This window comes from Monodelphis domestica, chromosome 1 (assembly GCF_027887165.1).
Source record: "Monodelphis domestica isolate mMonDom1 chromosome 1, mMonDom1.pri, whole genome shotgun sequence".
Lineage (NCBI taxonomy): Eukaryota > Metazoa > Chordata > Mammalia > Didelphimorphia > Didelphidae > Monodelphis > Monodelphis domestica.
Window position 1 is genome coordinate 620,354,709 of NC_077227.1, and position 21,509 is coordinate 620,376,217.

Sequence of the window (21,509 nt, forward strand, 5' to 3'; positions counted from 1 at the left end):
ATTAACTTCTATTATTATTTCAAATTTAATAGTGAGATTCAATTCAGCAGTTTGAAGTGATTTATTTTATTTTTTACATGGTTGGTTTTTTGTCTTCAACCAACAACTTCTATTGCCCTAAAGTCAAATCTGGGACTATTAAAGAGAAGGCCTGATTCATCTGAAAAAGAGGCTAACTTGACATATTTGGAAGAAAACTATAAAGGGAATTGGGTTTGGGTCCTATTCAGCATCATTCTTCATAAAGGCTAGAAGTAGAATGGGACGGGGTGGGGGTATCCCTTGTTCTCCTCTGTTTGCCAGTTTCATTTTGGAAATGTGTAGGCAGCTTCTGAGGGCCAACAGATTTGGGAAAACAACTGCTTTGAAAAATCTATGTTTCCTCCCCACTGCCCCCACCTTCTACCCTTTCCTTCCTCAACTGCTCCATAGTATGGAGCGTGGGAAACCTTTTTAGAAACTAGAGGGGCAGGGTAGTGAGCAAGTTTAGTTGAAAGTGGAGTATCAAGTTCCAAGCTTAGGCTTCCCATCAGAAGTGAGGAATAGGTGGGGGAAAGAAGGGAGGGGGCAGGTTGCCAGGGAAAGAGGGACAGAAAGGGGGGCATTGGTAATGGAAGTGGATTCATTGATAAACCCCTTCACCTGGCTTCACTCTGCTTCCCATAGGAAGGAAATGTTTTGACTGGACCCTGAAGTCACCAGCAGGGCTGTCTGCCCTGCTGAATCAACCATGTGTCAAACCAGTGAATTTCAACAAAAGAGTGGAGATGTGAGGAAGGGGCGAGTGTTGCCAACACGGAAACATATCACCCCCTTTTAAAATGCACCTCATATTTTAAAGGACCACCAGGGAATTGGTTTACTCAAGTGCAATGGTGCGTTCGGCTGCAGCCGCCACCCCAGTGGCCATTTCCGAAGCAACCCCAGCTGGCCCAGGGTGCAACTCTGTGTAGAAGCAGGCTGGTGAAGCAGCTGCTGCTCCATTCTTTCTTGACTGACCAACACTCAACTATGTTCTTTTGTAGTCTTCCACAGACATAAGGCCAGAAACTGGGTTCAAAAAACATTTTTTTAAAGGACTGACAGATCATCAGATCAACAAAACACTTACCTCTGAGTCAGGCCTACAAAAGGCAAAAAACCCCCCAAAAAAACAACAACAAAAAAAACCAGACATGAGAACTGTATTGGGGAATGATGGGATGGCACAGTTGGGAAGGTTAGGAAAAGGGGGTGTCTGTTGGCTCTTGCACATATTTTTAATTTTAATTGTATCTGGGCAGTGATCATCCGTGTTTCCAGTCCATTTTGCCAAGTACTTTTTTGTTTTGAAATGATGCAATCTTTATTCTGCTAGCCTTGGGGCGACCAATATTCTTTTGGCAACTTGGTGATTTCAGCTGTCCCTAAGAGTAACCTAAAAAAAAATGTGGCAGAGCTCATAAAAATGGCACATCCATGCTCTGGCCATAGCCTCAAAAGCACTTTTCATGAAAAGACCACAGAAATGAAACCTCAAACATCTTTTCACAGGTGGAATCTTCAGGGAATCATGAAGTACACATTTCTTCCTCTCAAGGAAGGAGAAAATGAGGCTGTTAAGTCTGGTCACTCAAAGCCATCAGAGGTCTCCATGGGCTTGTTGGTTAGATATGCCTAAAGAGTAGCCTAGTAGAACACAGGGCCTGGAGACAGGAAAACCCAAGTTCAAATCCAGTCTCAGACTCTTAGTAGCTGTGTGTCCTTGGGCAAGTCACTTAACCCCATTTGCCTCAGTTTCCTCAATTATAAAATAAACTGGAGAAGGACATGGCAAACCACACCAATATCCTTGTGAAGTATATCCCAACTGAGGTTCTGAAGAGTTGGACATGACCCAACAACCAAAACTAGAGAGATCAATGCTATTTCCATTTATAATCTCATCAGCACCCCCACCTTTACAATTCAAAGCAAAAGGAATTTGAATTCTGAAATCTCAAAGAGATTACATCTCAGAGTATGAATAGCTAAAATCAGCCCTCTCACATTCTAAGCTATTTTTGAGATTTAGCCTCTCTCTCTTTTCCTTCCTTCCTCCCTATCTCTATCATTCTGTCTTCTTCTCTCCCTCCTTTTCTACTCTTTCCTTTCTCCAATTATCCTTCACTTCTCCCCATACATTCTCCAACCTTTCCTCTACTCCAATTCCACTCTGCTCCCCCCACCTCCAGCCATGAATAGGAAGGCTTCCAAAGCATTCTTCACTTCATATTCAGCTAAACAAAACAGCTTATTATGATGAAAAATGAATTGCAATCTTGGCCACTTTGGATACTCTTCACACAGATAGATTAGGTGTGCAAAAATTAGGGTCCATTCTTATTGGTCATCTCCTGCTTTCTTTGAAAAAGAAAGTTTCTTAGTTGTGAAGCCCAGAGTAAGTCAAGCTATACCTACTTCATACCAAGCAATCTAGATGTCATGTAAAATGTGCCCAAGTAAGTTCTGGGTAGGCTGTACCAGTTTCTAGGCTCACTGATTTATCTGGAAGAGAGGAAATCTGAGAAATTTTCTCCTTAAACTCAGTTGTTGGCTATAATTTTATATATTTAATAACTTCTCAGCAAAGAAATACTTCCCCTTCCTTCCCCTACCTCTTGCTCTCATCTTCCTATTTTTCTGTAGCTTGTATTAGTATTGATCATTTTTTATATTACTTCTTAGCTCACTGTATGTCTTTTAAGACTATGACATTTCCCATCTTTAGGGGATTTCCCATATATATATATTGCTAAAGATTAGGCAATATTAGCATGTCGAGAATTAGTGTATTGTTGGGATACATACTTTAAGGAAATAAAGTCTGGTTTTGGAAATACTATAGGTCTAAATTTATAAATCAATAGATGGAAGGAGGAAGCACAGTATATATAGAGTACTCACAGGAGTCAGAAGGCCTGGGTTCAAATACTGTGTCTAATGCATACTATCTGTATGACTTTGAACAAGTCACTTAACTTCTGTAAATCTCAGTTTACTCATCTGTAAAGTAAGAGAAGTGGACATTTGACTTTGGAAGTCTCTTCTAGTTCTAGATCTGTGATCTTAAGCAATGGAACATGAGACAACAGCTGTTATTTTCTTAGGAATATTAACCTCACCCTCATCCTCAACAAGCATTTTTTAAATGTTTATCATCTGCTACTTAGTTTTTGTCTTTGAATCCTTAGTATCTGATGGAGGTTCATTAGTCTGTAACTTAGTTTTCCCAGTCCCCCTTAATGCTAATACCTTCCCTTTGTTTTATTTTTAATTAAATTAAATTTTTTTCAATCAGCAGAAATCCACCTACTCTTCTAACAACTGACAAAAAGACCCCACCCCACCCCACCCACCCATCCCCACTGCTATCAACATGTAAAATTAAGCAAAAAGAAAATTTGGCACTGGCTGTGCTCAACTACATATTTGATATGTATGTATACCCATCCATATATGTTCTCATTTTGCACTCTGAGGCTTTTAACTTCTCAGGAGGTGGATAGCTTGTTTTATCACTGGTACTCTGAAATGGGGGGGGGTAGTCACAGTTTCTATATTTTTCAGAGTTATTTGTCTTTACAATATTGTTGTCAGTATATTGTTCTATTGCTTCTGTTCACTTCACTCTGCATAAGTTCACACAAATCTCTGAAACTATCTTCATCATCATTTCCTAGAGAACTGTAGTAATCGATCATATTTATATGTTATAACAGGTTCAAGTCATTGCCCAATTGATGGGAACTGCCTCAGATTCCAATTCCTTGCCACTTCAAAAAGGGCTAAAAATACTGTGGTATGAGAGTTTGTTTTATTTAAAATTAATCTTTCCCTTAATATACCCTCCCTCTAATTCTTCCTTTTCACTTCTCCCTGTCCACCATTTCACTATTTCCCTGTTGAGTCAAATATATTTCGGTACCCAGATATGTGTGTGTGTACACTTCCTTCTTTGACCAGTTCATATGAGAATAGACTCCCCTTCCCCCATGTCCCGCCTTTTCCTCCTTATTTGTGAGGACTTTCATTCCATACACATTATGACATGATTTTCCCTAATTTTCTCTTTTTTCCCCCACCTGGTATAATTCTTTTACCATTCCTTTCCATTATTCTTCTAAAAATACAGAACCTCTATCAGGCTTTCTGTCTAATTTGATATAGATCCCTGGTAATGATAAGGTTCAAAAGGGACATATGTACCATCTCCCCATCTCCTTGTTTAGTCCCTTATGAATGTTTATTCTTATGTACATTTTCATGTTTCTCAGCTCCTGTGTCTGTACTTCAGAGTTTCCACATGGCTCTGTCTTATCATTAGGAATGTTTGGAAGTACTCTAATTCAATAAAAACTCATTTTTTTCTCCTATAGGATTATACTATGTTTTGCTGGGTAAATTATTCTTGCTTACGAGTCTATCTTTCTTGCATTCTGGAACATCACAGTCCAAAGCACTCCATTACTTCTTGTGCCTTCCTTATTTTAATTATTCCTTATTATTCCTGAATATAACTCATTTGCTTGTGGTCTCCCCCATTAGTCTGTGAAGTTCTTAAGGCAAGAATTATCTTTTGCCTCTTTTTGTGTATGGTGCCTGGCACATAGTAATAACTGTTTATTGACTAACTAACCTTTGTAATAGTTGTTACTTAATCATAGGTGATCCTGACTGTCTCCCAGTACATTAACTATTTTTTTGTCTACTTACAATATTTTTTCTTTGACTTAGAAGCTCAGAATTTTGGCTGTGATGTTCTGGGATTTTTCATTTCAGGATTTTCTTTCAAAAAGTGTCTTATGTATTCTTTCTACTTCTACTTTATCCATTCATACTAAAAGATTTATGCAGTTTTTTATGATTTTTTGAAATAAGAAATACAATACTTAAGTGTGCTCTCTCTCTTGGTCATGGCTTTCAAATAGTCCAATTTTTTTTTTAACTTTTAACTTCCATCTTAAAATTAATACTGTGTATTGGTTCCAAGGCATAAGAGTGGTAAGGGCTAGACAATGGGGGTTAGGTGACTTGCCCAGGGTCACACAGGTAGGAAGTGTCTGAGGCCACATTTGAACACAGGACCTTCTATATCTGGGCCTGGCTTTTAATCTACTGAGCCATCTATTGTTCCCTGTTCAGTGATTCTTAAATTTGTTCTCATCAATCTGTTTTCCTGACTAGTTTTTTTTAATGAGATAACATTATGGTTCCTTCTATTGTTTTTCAGAATTTTGAGTTTGTTTTAATATTTCTTGTTGTTTCCTGGAGTCTTTAGCTTCTATTTGGTCCATTCCAATTTTCAGGAAGTTTGTTGTTTGGGAAAGAGCTAAGCTATTAATTATTTTTTCCATTTCTTTCTTTCATAGCTCTCATTTATTTTCCAGTTTTATTGCTTGTATTCCCATTTCACTTAGAAAACAATTCTTTATTTTTTAACTCTTATTTCATCTCTTAAAGGAATTTAATTTGTGCCCAAGCTCTGTTTTTCTTTGAAGCTTTATTTGTAGATGCTTTAGAGTCATTTTTATCTCATGGGTTCAGATTTTGATCATTCCTCCTCCTGCAATTGCTTTTTATGAGATTTATTCTTGTTTGCTTATTCTTTCAGCCTCTATTAGGGCCAGCTCTATGCATTTTTGGAAGAAATGTCTTTGCTGCTGCTTTCTTGGAGAATTGGATAGTGTTATTCCAGGATCTCAGGGACAATTCATAGTCTGATCCAGGGTTCTGATCCAGGCAAAATTGGATCACTGACCCCCCAGTCTGAGACTGACCTGGGTTTGGAGCTGAGCAATAGGAGACTGCTGATGTACTAAGCCACTATCAGCCAGCTGGAAAGCTTCTTTGGTTCAGAGCCATAGAACTACAGTCCCCTTTGATCTGGGATTTCTGCCCTACTTATTCCTCTGCAGCCTTTAGATTGGACTAGGGGCTGGAGCTTAAACCCTGCTTTGCTCTAGGGGTCAGAATCATACATCTTTTGCTTCCTTTTTAACTTGTTCCATGCTCAGAATGTAAGTTAGGGCCATCAACCAACCACTTCTTACCCTAAACTGTCACCCCTTAGGTTTAGGTTCCAATTCCTTCAGTCCTGGATCTATGACTTGGAACAGTATAGGAAGTAATGGAGCTGCCAATTGGCACCTATTTCTCCACCCAGCACAAGATCAGAAATTTCTCTCCTGGAACTTGGACATCCTTTTGCAGCCTCTCCTTGGTCTGGAACGGCCAGAACCCATTCCCAGTCTCCATAGACCTCTCTATCTCCCTATGTTAATCATGGAAATGATGGGAAAATGACTCACTATGGTTTTTACCCTATCTAATCACAGAGCCCCAGGAAGAATGGTGAAAATGAGCTATATAAGTGGAAGGAGAGGAAGTAATGGCTCTCTTTTGCTCAGGTCTCTCTCTCTTTCTCCCTTCCCTGGAGCATTTACTACTTGCCTTGCTCTGGCTTTATTTGACTATCTGATCTTGGCCAGCGCTTGAACTTGGAAGCCACTGGGAAAGGATCAGCTTGGACTTTAGCTGGGGCTGGGAAGTGGAGCTGAGGAAGCTTGACCAGGCTTGTAGGCTTTGTGGTTAAGGTGGTTTAGTGAATTGTCTCTCTCTCTCTCTCTCTCTCTCTCTCTCTCTCTCTCTCTCTCTCTCTCTCTCTCTCTCTCTCTCTCTCTCTCTCTCTCTCTCTCTCTCTCTCTCTATATCCCTTTCTCTCTCTCTTTAGCCCTCTCTCTCTCCCTCCCTCCCTTTATCCCCCTGTCTTTTTCTTTCCCTCCCTTAATCCCTCCCTCTCTCTCTCTCATTCACTTTTACCAATAAATAATTGTAAATTAATATGCAGTCTCCAGAGAATTCTAATAATTACATTAATGACTGCTTATTCTCTTCCTCTCCTTTCCATCTGTTGAAATCTTATTTACCAGTTCCTCAGGATTCAGCTTAATACACACCTCCTCCATGAGATCTTCCATAATAACCCTACTCCATAATTTAGCCAGTATTTATTATCTTTACCACTTAAATTTTGCTGAATTATAACCTATATCTTGCCCCCTATGCCTATATGTAACAGAGGGTTATAAACTAGGCCCTTTCCTTTTCTGTCTACATGGCATCCCAGTGATCTAATCAGCTTTCACTGGTTCAATTATCATTTATAAGCAGATGACCTATAAATACTTGACAGCTTTCATCTCTCTCTTTAGCTCAATTTATAATAATAACAACAATAATAGCTAGCATTTAGAGAGCACTTTAAGATATGCAAAATTCTCTAAAAATATTTGTTCCTCACAACAACCCTGGGAAGTAGGTGTTATTATTGCCTCTATTTTACAGATGAGGAAACTGAAGCAAACAGAAGTAATTTGTCCAGAATTATAAACCTTGGTTCTTGGGCAACTTTATAACTCTGATCTAGGGTTTTATCCACTGTGCCATCAAGCTTAAACTATATGCTATACATCTCTAAACAAATGGCATTTCAATCTCAACAAGTCCAAAACAAAGATAATTCTCTTTATCTCTAGACCTATCCTTCCTCCAAATTTCTCTAATTATCTTGGGGTCACCACTCTCCTTCTAGTCTCCCAATTCTACAATCTTAGCATTATCTCCCACTCCTCATACTCTTATTCCACATATCTAATCATTGCCAAGTCTTGTCAACCTCCAAGACATATGTCAACTTAATGTACCTTCCCCTCAAGTCAGTCTTCCCTCTGCTTAAGCACCTACTGCTATTGTATTAGTCTTCTAATTGATTGCTTATCTTTCATTCTCTTCTTCAAGAAGGTTCAGTGACTCTAGCTCTAACCTAGTTTTCCAGACTTATCATTCCTCTTTATGCACTTTCAGCCAAACCATCCTACTTGATTCCCTGTGTTACATTATACCTCTCACTCCTATGCTTCCTTATTTCCACATTTTGAAATACCTAACTTTCTTTAAGGCACAACACAAGTACCAACTCTCACATAACATCCTTCCTAACCCTTCTCCCTCAGTTTTTAGTGTATTCAACTAAATTACTTTGTGTTTATCTATCTATGTTTCATCTATCTATGTATCTATATACATATCTACCTATTTGCTTCTAATAGAACCTAATCTCCTTGAGGACAGGATTTTTTAAAAATCTTGGTAACCTCAATGTCTAGTATATTTTTTTAATTGAGAAGGATTCAGATCTGTGATTTCATTTGTGTAGGCAACTTCCACTGTGGAAACTCTCCCCCTCCAAGGCATATCAGCAACTCCTTTGTAACTTAGATTCTTAGAAAGTTGCCCAGAGCACTGAAAGATTTAATGCTTTACTCATGGTCAAGGAGTTATTATCTGTCAGGGATAGGATTGGATCCTATATTTTCCAGAGTCCAAAGCCATCTATCTGTCTATCCTTTATGTAATGCTGCATCTCACTATACATAGTAGATGCTTAATAAAGGTTTGTTGAAATGAATTGTCACATAAATTACGTTATACCTTTTCAATTACTTTGTAAGCTACTTGTGGACTGGGACCTTAAGAGGTGTTTTTTTTTTTTTAATATATCCCCTAGTGCCTACACTAGCAACAATACCCAGTAAATAAATATTACTTGATTTTTAGGTCAACTGTTACTCTTCTTGGAACTAAAGAAAAACTCAATTTTGCTTTCACTTGCCATTACATTTTAAGCTCACTGAGGAAGGGACTGTCTTTGCCTCTTTTTGTATCCTCGATGCTTAACACAGTACCTAGCACAAAGTAGGTGCTTAACAAATACTGTTTGTTTTTTTCAAGAATTCTAAAAAAGGATATCTGGATTCCTACCATACTGGCAGAAATTTTTGTAGAAGTACTTGAAGCATGAGAACACTGCCACTGATTTAGTAGTGATCAATCAGTCCATTTTTTCATTTTGATGTACTCTCTGCCTTGACTTATTTCTGGCAATTGTTGATGAGAAAGAATAGGGAAAGGGTGGGCAAAGATGCCCCCAGCTTAATGAGAGGAACTGAAAATAACTTTGAAAATTAAGAGAGCATGAAAGTGGAAACATCTGCTAGGGGTCAGGGAATTATTATTAGCCACTGAGCCAAAGCCCTGTTCTGTGCAATTAGAGAAACAAGAGGGAAGATCACAGTGGAGAATTGAGGTTCAGAGCAAAGGTAGGTCTTAGTTAAATTGTGAAGCTGACAAAGTTGGTGTTTTTGTCTTCCCAGTCGGCTATTTGGCTATGTGTTTCTTAGGGTCACTCTTTCTCCCCTCCTCCAGGTCTACTTTCTTTAATTACCCTTCTTTTAAAACTACTCTCCCGGAATTGCTCAGTCATTCATACCTCAGAATGAATCCATTTTAGCCAATAAGTTAGGGGTACTTTCTCTTTAATTTGAGAACAGCTATTAATTACTCTTATAAGCAATATCTCACCACTTTTTTTCCTCTCCCTCTTACTATTACTAAAGTATTACTAAATCAGGGGTCACATAGGAGCAAAATAACACCACACTCCATTCTCTCATTCCTATCCTCAACTTTTTCCAACCCAAAGTTCACTATAATCCTGTCCATCCTTCAACTTACCTTTTGAACTCCCATTTTATCTTCCCTTCATTCTAGACCTCTTTCTCTCAGATCCCTTCCATTACTAGTCCACATTAAGACTTGGCTTCCCTCAGAAATCCTTGTATCACATACTGCTAAAGGGAGCTAAAGGAAGTCACATAATCAGGCTGTCCAAAGACATTATAAATTCATGTTATCCACCTCAACTGATCTCTTTTAAACCTGAGACTTTTTAACTTAAGAGCTCCCTCTTTTCTCCTTCATTTCATCTCACAATTTCCATTTTCTCCTCCTTTTCTCTAAACTCGGACAATGAAGTAGCCCTACTCCTTGCCAAAGTTAACCCTGCTTCACAGGCCCTTAATCCTATCCTTTTTTTATCTTCTCTAGAAGACTGCCCCCAATTAAAAAAAAAAAAAAGAAGACTGCCCCCTTCTATGACTATAATGTGTCTGATTTCATCTGATCTAAGAAGCTTAGCAGGGTCAAGTGTGGTTAGTAGGAGGCAGACATTAGTCACTAGTTGCTATAGGCTTTTGCTCAAGCAGGAGTTAGTATTGGGCTTGTACTCAAAAAGACCTGAGTTAAAAAACTTCCACTTACTAGCTGTATGATGGTGGGCATGAAACTTAGCCTCTCTCTGTCTCATTTTTTCAAATCCGTAGCATGGCAAGTATGGATTTAATGATTCCTAAGATCCCTTCTACTTCTGAATCTATGACCATATGAACCCCATTCTATAACCAAAGGATTTTCTTCTATACTATCTTTAAATATGTCCATTCTTGGAGGAAAAAAAAAACTCTCCATTAGATTTTGTCATTTCCTCAAGCAGTCATCATATATCAATTTTCCCATTCTCTGTTCAATTCCTCAAAAGAGCTGTCTCTCACTTCTATTTCTTATCCTCTTACTCCTCAACCCTTTGTAATCTGACTTTTGTCCTTGAAGATGCAAGATAAAGGCATGGTTAGCTGGAAAGTGACTTAGAAGCAATTTGGGAAAACAACTGGATCATATTCTCTATGTAACCCCCAACAGTTCCACCTGATCATAAAACTTTACCTGAATGTTTGGATTTTGTCCATTAATATCAGCTTTTGAGAGATCTGGAAAGTTTGGTAGATCTAAGAGGAAGGATCTGGGGCCATCCCTCTGTAAAGATGTATGGCTAGGCTCCTGCCGGAATCGTTGTTTGGGGAATGGTCTGTGTGCAGCTTGGTGATCAGGATACTCCCTCTGCTCTTCCCTTGTGAGTGAAAAGCTGGATTCTGATAAAGAGTGGCTGTCCACATTGAGGTTGTTCTGGGGAAGGAAAAAAGAAAAATATTAAGAAGTAATTAGAGAAATAACAAACCAAATAGGACACCAAAGTCAGTTAGTCTTACTAGTACAAATGAGCCCATGGATGGGATTAGGAAGTTGGCCTGTTATTTCTGACTCATTTTCATTTATTCACCAAGAAATGTTGCCTTTCCATGCAACATCTGTTTCCATGTTCTCAAAAACTGGATCATTATTGATTTTCTGTTTCCTTGAAAATTTGGTGAGGATTAATGATATAATGATTATTGAATTAGTACTTGAGTTGAATGGGAAGTGTAAAGACCTCAAAACAAAGGCATCATCTTGAATTAAGATGAATGATGTTCTAAAACTAAAGTCAATACAACTCACCAACCAAAGAAACAGGGAAGAAATTTCCCTTTATTTTCTCTCTAACTGGTACTATCAATGTGCTTATATATATATATATATATATATATATATATATATATATATATATATATATATATATATATATATATATATATATAACAGCAAACTCTTTGTCCATTATTTTAGTTCTGTTGACTTAGTAATCTTGGTAACCATATCTACCTCCTTTTATTCCTCTTCTTTTGGCATATTTTCCCTACATTTGAGGTATCTTTTTTCAATCAAAATTTTAAAAAATTTCAAGCATTTTCCCCCTCCTTCCCTCTCCACCCCTTACCCTGCAGTGAAAAAAAAAATAACAATAGGGAAAGGTCAAGGAAATAGATTACATGAAGAAAATTTTTATATGAAATTATTTGATGATATTCAAGGATATCACCATCCTCTTAGGCACCCAAGCTTGAAGTTTCAGTGTCATCCTCAAACTTCTCACACTTACTTCACATATCTAATCTCTTGCCATTCATTCTTTCTTTCTACCTTAACTGCATCTCACAGATTATTCTCATATCTCTACTCACACCTTCATTATGTTTATTAAGGCTTTCATCACCTCTCATATGGACTATTGCAATAGTCCTATAACAAGTCTCCATGCTTCAAGTCTCTCCCTGATCCAATCCATTCTCAATTTAGCTGCCAAAGTGACTTTAAAAAAATATAACCATGTCTCCTCACTATCTAGTGAACTCCAAATGGCTCCCCATTACCTTCTGTTTCAAATATAAACTCTTTTATATTTAAAAGTCCCAACCTGACTCCTTCCTATAGTTCCAGTCTTTTTACATTCTACTCCCTTCCATATGCTTTATGATCCAGCTACACTGTCCTACTCAGATTTTTGACCACAACATTCAAACTCTCATTTTAGTGCCTTTGCAGAGACTGTACTCCCATGTCTAGAATATCCTTCCTCTTTACCTCCACCTCTTAGTGTTTCCCATTTCCTTCAAGAATTAGCTCAAATTGGGGTGGAGTCAAGATTGGCCTAGAAGGAGCAGAAGTTCAGACCTCTGAATATCCTTCCTAACCAATCATAAACTGAATGCTCCCGGAGGACTGAAAAACAAACTTAACAATAAGACAGAGTCAAGGAACCCTCCTGCTGGACTTAATTCAAAAGGTACGCCCTCCAAAAAGCCAGAATCAGAGAACACTTGGGTTTAAGGGGAAGACAGAAGGAAGGTCCCAGGAACCATCCCCCCTCCCACCCAGAGCTCTAAGACTCCCAGACCCTAGCAGCAGCAGGAACTTCTGGGCGGGCAAAGGTGCTGGTCTGGAGGGCATACATTGCAACCAGGGCTGTGATAAGTTCAGAGTCTCCAACACAGACGGCAGAAGGTGGGGAAGGAGCTAGAGAGGGACCATCGAGCTGGCAGCCTGTTCAGAGCTGTACAGATCCTCCATATTTGCTCCAGTCTTCTAGGAGGTTTTGGTCTCAGAGCATACCCAGCCCAACCCAGCTGAACTTAATCCCATCAAAAGTCTTCAGAACTCTGGGAAGCCCAGGCTCCACACCCATCCTCATTGACTGCTGTACTTTAATCCAACCAAAAGCCTCCAGAGGACAGGGAAGCTCAAACCCCAACAAACCTCCACCAGAGACTACACCAAAAGATCTCCTGTTAAAGCTCCAAGAGGGAGACTGTCAGAAGCCCCCAAACCAAAAAAATGAGAGGAGAAAGAGCACAGACAAATACAGGGAGTAAAGAAGGGGTGAATTTGAGCAAACAACAGAAAAAGAAGAAAGAAACTACAATAAACAGCTTCTACTCAGCAAATGGAACAGAAGGGGAGGGATCAGCAAACAATAAATCAGAAATCCCAGTGAATTGGATACAGGCTGTGGAAGAACTCAAAACACAATTAAGAGAGGCTGAAGACAATTAGGAAAAGAACTTAAAAATTAAGATAAGTCATCTGGAAACAGAGGCACTTGAACTAAAATGAGAAAATAGTGTCTTGAAAGCCAAAATCAACCAGCTGGAAAATGAGGCAAAGGAGATGAAAGATGAGGTGAAGAAGATGAAAGATGAGAAAAAGGAGATGAAAGATGACCTCCAAAGAAAATCAGAGCAGAAGGAGAGGGATGACCAAAATGCCAGGGATGAAATCCAGTCTTTAAGAACCAGAATACAACAACTGGAATTAAGCGACCTCACAAGGCAGCAGGACACTATAAAACAAAATGAAAAGAATGAAAAAATTGAGGAAAATATGAAGCATCTCATTCACAAAACAGATGATTTAGAAAATCGTTCAAGAAGAGACAATTTAAGAATCATAGGTCTACCAGAAGACCATGAAAGAAAAAGACCATGAAAAAAAAAAAGAAAAAGCCTGGACATAATACTACAGGAAACTATTCAGGAAAACTGTCCTGATATCCTAGAACAAGAGGGGAAATTGGAGATTGAAAGAATCCACAGATCACCTCCTGTATTTAATCCCCAACTAACAACACCCAGGAATGTTATAGCCAAATTCAAAAACTATGAGACCAAAGAAAAGATATTACAAGCTGCCAAGAAGAAGCCATTCAGATACCATGGAAACACAGTGAGGATAACTCAGGATCTGGCTGCATCCACACTGAAGGACCAAAAGGCATGGAATATGATATTCTGGAAAGCAAGGGAACTAGGTCTACAACCAAGAATAAAATACCCATCAAAACTGACTATATTCTTACAGGGGAAAGTAGGCCATTCAACACAATAGAAGAATTCCAAGCATTCGTAAAGAAAAGACCAGACCTGAACAGAAAATTCGATGTCCAAGCACAGAACTCAAGAGAATCATCAAAAGGTAATTAAAAAAGAGGGAAAAAGAAAAACAAAACAAAACAACAACAACAAATTTTTTTAAAGAGACTCAATAAGTTAAAATATGTATCCCTATAAGAAAACAGGTCATTGGTAACGCTTAAAAACTGTTGCTATCACCTGGGCAGCTAAAAGAATTACACTTAGACGGAACAGTGACAAACTGTGTAGGATGAAATGACAAGACATAAATAGGTATATAGATACATGCATGCATAAATACATATACATGTGTGTGTGTGTGTATATATATATATATATATATATATATATATATATATATACATATACAACCAGAACTAAAAAAAAGCAGCTAATACTAAAAGAAATGGGAAAAGAAACAGATGGGGGTAAATTGATATGACACAAATTAGCTCATGGCGGGAGGGGGAAGAACATAGATACACTGGAAGGGTAAAGAGGTTGAAGATAGGAAATACTCAACTCTTACATGCTTTGAAACTGACCCAAAGAGGGAAGAATAATCCAATCCATTGGGGCAGAGAATAGATTTGAGCCCTATAGGGGAGTAGAAGGGTAAAAGACAGACTGGTGGGGAGGGAAGCAGTACAAGGGAGGGAGAGAGTGGGGGGGAATTTTAAAAAGACTACAGGGGAAAATAAAGGGGGGAATAAGAAGGGAGGGGGGTAGAAAGGAAAGTAAAATAAGGGTGGGAACTAGGGAGACTGATTATAAACAAACACTGGTGTAGAAGGAAATAGTGAAAGAAGAAAAGGCAGGACCAGGAGTAGAAATCAAAATGCTGGGAAATACACTGCTAGTAATCATAACTCTGAATGTGAATGGAATGAACTCACCCATAAAACGCAACCTAATAGCAAAGTGGATTAGAATCCAAAACCTTACCATATGCTGTCTGCAGGAAACACACATGAGGAAGGTAGATACGCATAGGGTGAAAGTAAGAGGATGGAGCCAAATCTTTTGGGCATCAACTGATAAAAAGAAGGCAGGAGTCTCAATTATGATATCTGACAAAGCCAAAGTAAAAATAAATCTAGTTAAAGGAGATAGGGAAGGTAACTACATCCTGATAAAAGGTAGTATAGACAATGAGGAAATATCTGTACTCAAGATGTATGCACCAAATGGCAGAGCATCCAAATTTCTAAAGGAGAAACTAGAGGAGCTCAAGGGTGAAATAGACAGAAAAACTATACTAATGGGAGATCTGAACCTTCCTCTATCCAAACTAGATAAATCAAACCAAAAAATAAATAAGAAAGAGGTGAGACAAGCAAATGAAATCTTAGAAAAATTAGAGTTAGTAGACATGTGGAGAAAAATGAATAGGGACAAAAAGGAATACACCTTCTTTTCAGCAGCACATGGTACATTCACAAAAATTGACCATGTATTAGGGCACAAAAACATTGCAAACAAGTGCAAGAGGGCAGAAATAATAAATGCAACCTTCTCAGACCACAATACATGAAAATAATAATTAGTAAGGGTACATGGAGAGATAAATAAAAAATTAATTGGAAATTAAACAATATGATTCTCCAAAACCGACTAGTTAAAGAACAAATTGTAGAAACAATCAATAACTTCAATGAAGAAAATGACAATGGTGAGACATCCTTTCAAAACCTATGGGATGCAGCCAAAGCAGTACTCAGGGGGAGATTTATATCCTTGAGTTCATATATAAACAAATTAAGAAGGGCAGAGGTCAATGAATTGGGCATGGAAATTAAAAAAACTAGAAAGTGAACAAATTGAAAATCCTCAGATGAAGACTAAATTAGAGATCCTAAAAATCAAAGGAGAAATCAATAAAATTGAAAGTCAAAGAACTACTGATTTAATAAATAAGACTAGAAGCTGGTACTTTGAAAAAACAAATAAAATAGACAAAGTACTAGTCAGTCTAATTTAAAAAAGGAAAGAAAAAAATTGACAGTATCCAAGATGAAAAGGGAGACCCCACCTCTAATGAAGAGGAAATTAAGGCAATCATTAAAAACTACTATGCCCAATTATATGGCAACAAATATGGGAATCTAGGTAATAAGGATGAATACTTACAATAATATATATTGCCTAGTCTAAAAGAGGAAGAAATAAATTACCTAAACAACCCCATATCAGAAAAATAAATTGAACAAGCCATCAAAGAACTCCCTAAGAAAAAAAATTCCCAGGGCCAGATGGATTCACAAATGAATTCTATCAAACACTCAATGAACAACTAATCCCAATATTATACAAACTGTTTGACAGAATAAGCCAAGAAGGGGTTCTACCAAATTCTTTTTATGACACAAACATGGTACTAATCCCAAAGCCAGGCAGATTAAAAACAGAGAAAGAGAACTATAGGCCAATCTCCCTAATGAATATAGATGCAAAAATATTAAATAGGATACTAGCAAAAAGACTCCAGCAAGTCATCACAAGGGTTATCCACTATGATCAGGTAGGGTTCATACAAGGAATGCAAGGATGGTTCAGTATTAGGAAAACCATCCACATAATTGACAAGCAAACCAACAAAAATCACATGATTATCTCAATAGATGCATAAAAAGCCTTTGATAAAATATAACACCCATTCCTATTGAAAACACTAGAAAGTATAGGAATAGAAGGGCCTTTCCGAAAAATAATAAACAGTATATATCTAAAACCATCAGCAAACCTCATCTGCAATGGGGACAAACTCGAAACCTTCCCAATAAGATCAGGAGTAAAACAAGGATGCCCATTATCACCTTTACTATTTAATATTGTACTAGAAACACTAGCAGTAGCAATTAGAGAAGAAAAAGAAGTTGAAGGTATTAAAATTGGCAATGAGGAGACCAAGCTGTCAGTCTTTGCGGATGATATGATGATATATTTAAAGAATCCTAAAGAATCAACCAAAAAGCTAGTTGAAATAATCAACAACTTTAGCAAAGTTGCAGGATACAAAATAAATCCACATAAGTCATCAGCATTTCTATATATCTCCAACCCAGTTTAGCAGCAAGAATTAGAAAGAGAAATTCCATTTAAAGTCACCCGAGACAATATAAAATACTTAGGAATCTATCTGCCAAGACAAACACAGGAACTATATGAACACAACTACAAAACACTCTCCACACAATTAAAACTAGATCTAACCAATTGAAAAAACATTGATTGCTCATGGGTGGGACGAGCTAACATAATAAAAATGACCATCTTACCCAAACTTATATATCTATTTAGTGCAATACCCATTGAACTTCCAAAAAACTTTTTTACTGAATTAGAGAAAACGATAACAAAGTTCATTTGGAAGAACAAAGGATCAAGGATTGCAAGGGAAATAATGAAAAAAAATACAAAGGAAGGTGACCTTGCAGTCCCAGACCTCAAACTATATTACAAAGCAGTGGTCATTAAAACAATTTGGTACTGGCTAAGAGACAGAAAGGAGGATCAGTGGAATAGACTTGGCATAAATGACCTCAGCAAGACAGTCTATGACAAACCCAAAGACCCCAGCTTTTGGGACAAAAATCCATTATTTGATAAAAACTGCTGGGAAAATTGGAAGACAGTGTGGGAGAGATTAGGTTTGGATCAACACCTCACACCCTACACCAGGATAAACTCAGAATGGGTGAATGACCTGAACATAAAGAAAGAAACTATAAGTAAATTAGGTGAACACAGAATAGTATACATGTCAGATCTTTGGGAAAGGAAAGATTTTAAGACCAACGAAGAGCTAGAAAGAGTCACAAAATGTAAAATAAATAATTTTGACTACATCAAATTAAAAAGTTTCTGTACAAACAAAACCAATGTAAGTAAAATTAGAAGGGAGGTAACAAATTGGGAAACAATCTTCATAACAAAAACCTCTGACAAAGGTCTAATAACTCAAATTTATAAAGAGTTAAACCAGTTGTACAAAAAATCAAGCCATTCTCCAATTGAAAAATGGGCAAGGGACATGAATAGGCAGTTTTCAGTTAAAGAAATCAAAACTATTAATAAGCACATGAAAAAGTGTTCTACATCTCTTATAATCAGAGAGATGCAAATCAAAACAACCCCGAGGTATCACCTCACACCTAGCAAATTGGCTAACATGACAGCAAAGGAAAAGTAATGAATGCTGGAGGGGATGTGGCAAAGTAGGGACATTAATTCATTGCTGGTGGAGTTGTGAATTGATCCAACCATTCTGGAGGGCAATTTGGAACTATGCCCAAAGGGTGATAAAAGACTGTCTGCCCTTTGATCCAGCTATAACACTGCTGGGTTTGTACCCCAAAGAGACAATAAGTAAAAAGACTTGTACAAGAATATTCATAGCTGCACTCTTTGTGGTGGCCAAAAATTGGAAAATGAGGGGATGCCCTTCAATTGGGGAATGGCTGAACAAATTGTGGCATATGTTGGTGATGGAATACTATTGTGCTCAAAGGAATAATAAAATGGAGGAATTCCATGGAGACTGGAACAACCTCCAGGAAGTGATGCAGAGTGAAAGGAGCAGAACAAGGAGCAGAATGAGGAGAACATTGTACACAGAGACTGATACACTGTGGTTCAATTGAACATAATGGATTTCTCCATTAATGCCTTTACAATGTCCCTGAACAATCTGCAGGGATCTATGAGGAAAAAATAAAACCATCTTCAAGCAGAGGACAAACTGTGGGAGTAAAAACACCAAGGAAAAGCAACTCTTTGACTACAGGGGCAGGGGATATGATTGAGGAGAGACCCTAAATGAGCACCTTAAGGCAAATACCAACAACAAGGAAATGGGTTCGGAGCCAGGACACTTGTGATACCCAGTGGAATCGAGTGTTGGCTAGGGGAGGGGTGGCGGGAGGAGGGGGGGAGGAAAAGAAAATGATCTATATTTCCAATAAATAATGTATGAAAATGACCAAATAAAATAATGTTTTTTTTAAAAAGAATTAGCTCAAATTCCACCTTCTGAATTTTCCTGATCCCTCTCTACTTATGCTTTCCCCTCTCAGAATGCCTTCTATCCAGTTATATAAATCTTTTATACCTAGATATTTACCTGTTGTCTACTCCATTAGAATGTTAGCTCCTTGGAAGCATGAACTGTTTTTGCCTTTCTTTGTATTCTCAGCAGTTAGCCCAGTGATTGACATATAAACAAGCACTTAAGAAATATTTATTGACTAATGATGATAGTTACTCTATATTTTCAAGAAACTTAAACCAAAAGAGACAGGAACATTTTTTTCCCTTGGTGAGAAGTATATGAGATGGTTGACCAGAGAGTCAAACAGAAAGTATTTAATTAGAGATACAAAGAAATATAAATCATAATCCCAGCCCTACAGGAATTTATGAGTTCACTAACGGGAAACTATGAAATTAATATAAAACACTCCCTACAGCATACATTGTTAGTTAAGGTCACCAGAGGGATGACAGGTATTTGGGATTCTAGGGGTAACCCTGACTCCTCATATTATATCTTGCAAATGCCAAAATTCTGTTAACAATAAGCCAGAAGACTTAATTAGCTCTTAGCAACAACATTTATTAAAATTGCAAAGCAAGAATAGAAGTTATCAAAGACAGTCCTGGAATGCCCACTCCCCAAAATATATATATATTGGCCATGGGAAGAATGGGATCAAAGTTGGTGTTGACAGAGTGTATTCCATGTATACAAGTCAGCCTATGCAAAAGGATGGAGGCTTGAGCTGTAATACAGTTAATAAGAATGGCAAAGGCCAATTTACTTGAATGTAGAGTATGTTAAGGCATGCAGTGTAAAATCAGACTGGAAGGATAGGGTCAGATTGTAGAGGACTCAAAAAGATGAGTTTGTATCTTAACCTAAAGAGAACATGAAACCATTATAGCTTCTTGAGCAGGAAAGTAATAGGGTTAAATTTATGCTGTAGGAATATCCATTCTGTAGCTGTGTGGAAGAGAAATTGGAAAATACAGTGGCTGGAAGTAAAGAGGCTGATTAGGAAACTGTTACAATAATTGAGGCAAAAAGGATGAAGGCCTGAATCAGGGTGGGGCCTTTTAAATGGCAGAATCAAAGGAATGAAGGCAGAAAACCAAAAACTATGGTGTAGCACCATGAGTTGGCTAGTTTGTCTGGAAGGGAGAATTCATGAATGAAAGTAGTTTAAATGAAAATATAATACAGCAGGTGGTACTCAAATCTTTAAATTATACTTTTCCTTGATCATACAGTAGCTAGAATATTGTGTTCCTTTAAGGGCACCACTCTATAGGTATTGATGAGACTAACAACCAAAGGAAGGCAAACAGAATGGTGCTGGACCTTAAGGCTGTGCCATAGGAGGACTCATTGAAAGAATTGGCTCTGGTTAGCCTGGAGAAGATAAGACTCCAAGAAGGACAAGATAACTGACTTTAAGAACTTGCAGAGCTCCCCTCTCGAAAAGGTATTAGACATTTGGTCTCTCTCTTTGGTCTCAGATAGCAGAATTAGAAATAATAGGAAGAAGTTGCAAAGAACCAAATTGGTTTCTATGCCAGGAAAAAAAATTTATGATAGTAGGACAAATGGAGCTGCCTTGCCCGGACAGCCACAAGAGCTATCCAAAAGTTGAATGTGATATATTGGGAGGTAATGAGTTTCTCCTCTTTTGAGGCGTTTAAGCCAGAGCTCGATGATCTCTTTTCAGATATGGCTTCTAGGCTCTCTATCAACTTCATAATTCTGTGATTTTGGAAGACCTTTCATTTCCTTATTTTCCTCTAATAATGATAATTTCTTTATATTGGTAAATGAAAATTTTGTGTGAGCTTAAAGATATAGAAGGCAGAGTTGTGGAATTCAATGGCTTCTCTTTTTTACCAATCCTAACCATCTTTTCTTCACCCAGTTTTATTGGTCTCTCTCATCTGAACTTTCTTTGGAAGATTCCTTTGGGAGGTCATTTTCATGTTTTCATAATAGAGATTGGGCAGGGGGAGGATAAGATAGAATTTCACCAAGCTTTGGGTCTGTGGTTAATGCTTTTGTTTTTGTTTAATTGTTTTGGGGTTTTGCAGTGTACATTAGGACCAACTGTCTCCATACATGGTCCTCTCCTCACCCCAAGTAGGAGAGCTGCCACTGCCTTTGACCCAGGCAAAGGAACACATTTAGTATCAAAACATTTACCACCCTCGAGCATGACCAGGGTTAGGACTAACCCAAAGACTAGAAGGATCCAGTAGATAAGTATCTTCTTAGAGAGTTAAAAATAAAAAGCTTCAGTAGATTTTAAATTAAAAGAGATCATTCTTTATACAAAAAAGAATGAACTTGAACATGCTCTTCTAAAATTAATGGCTCTGAAGTTCAAATTCATTATAAAACATGTGCAAAAAAAACTTGCTTATTGAATCAATAAGAGACAG

The 21,509-nt window shown here is 37.8% G+C and overlaps 1 protein-coding gene across 3 annotated transcripts in view; it reads right to left on the reverse strand.

Annotated features, from left to right (window-relative positions):
- ISM1 (isthmin 1) overlaps positions 1-21,509 on the reverse strand; it is a 108,403-nt gene that overhangs the window by 35,077 nt on the left and 51,817 nt on the right. For all 3 annotated transcript variants that reach the window (XM_001382084.5, XM_056813884.1, XM_056813882.1), the window contains exon 2: positions 10,642-10,881. In XM_001382084.5, the coding sequence (XP_001382121.1) occupies positions 10,642-10,881 (240 nt within the window). The remainder of the gene's footprint in view (positions 1-10,641; positions 10,882-21,509) is intronic.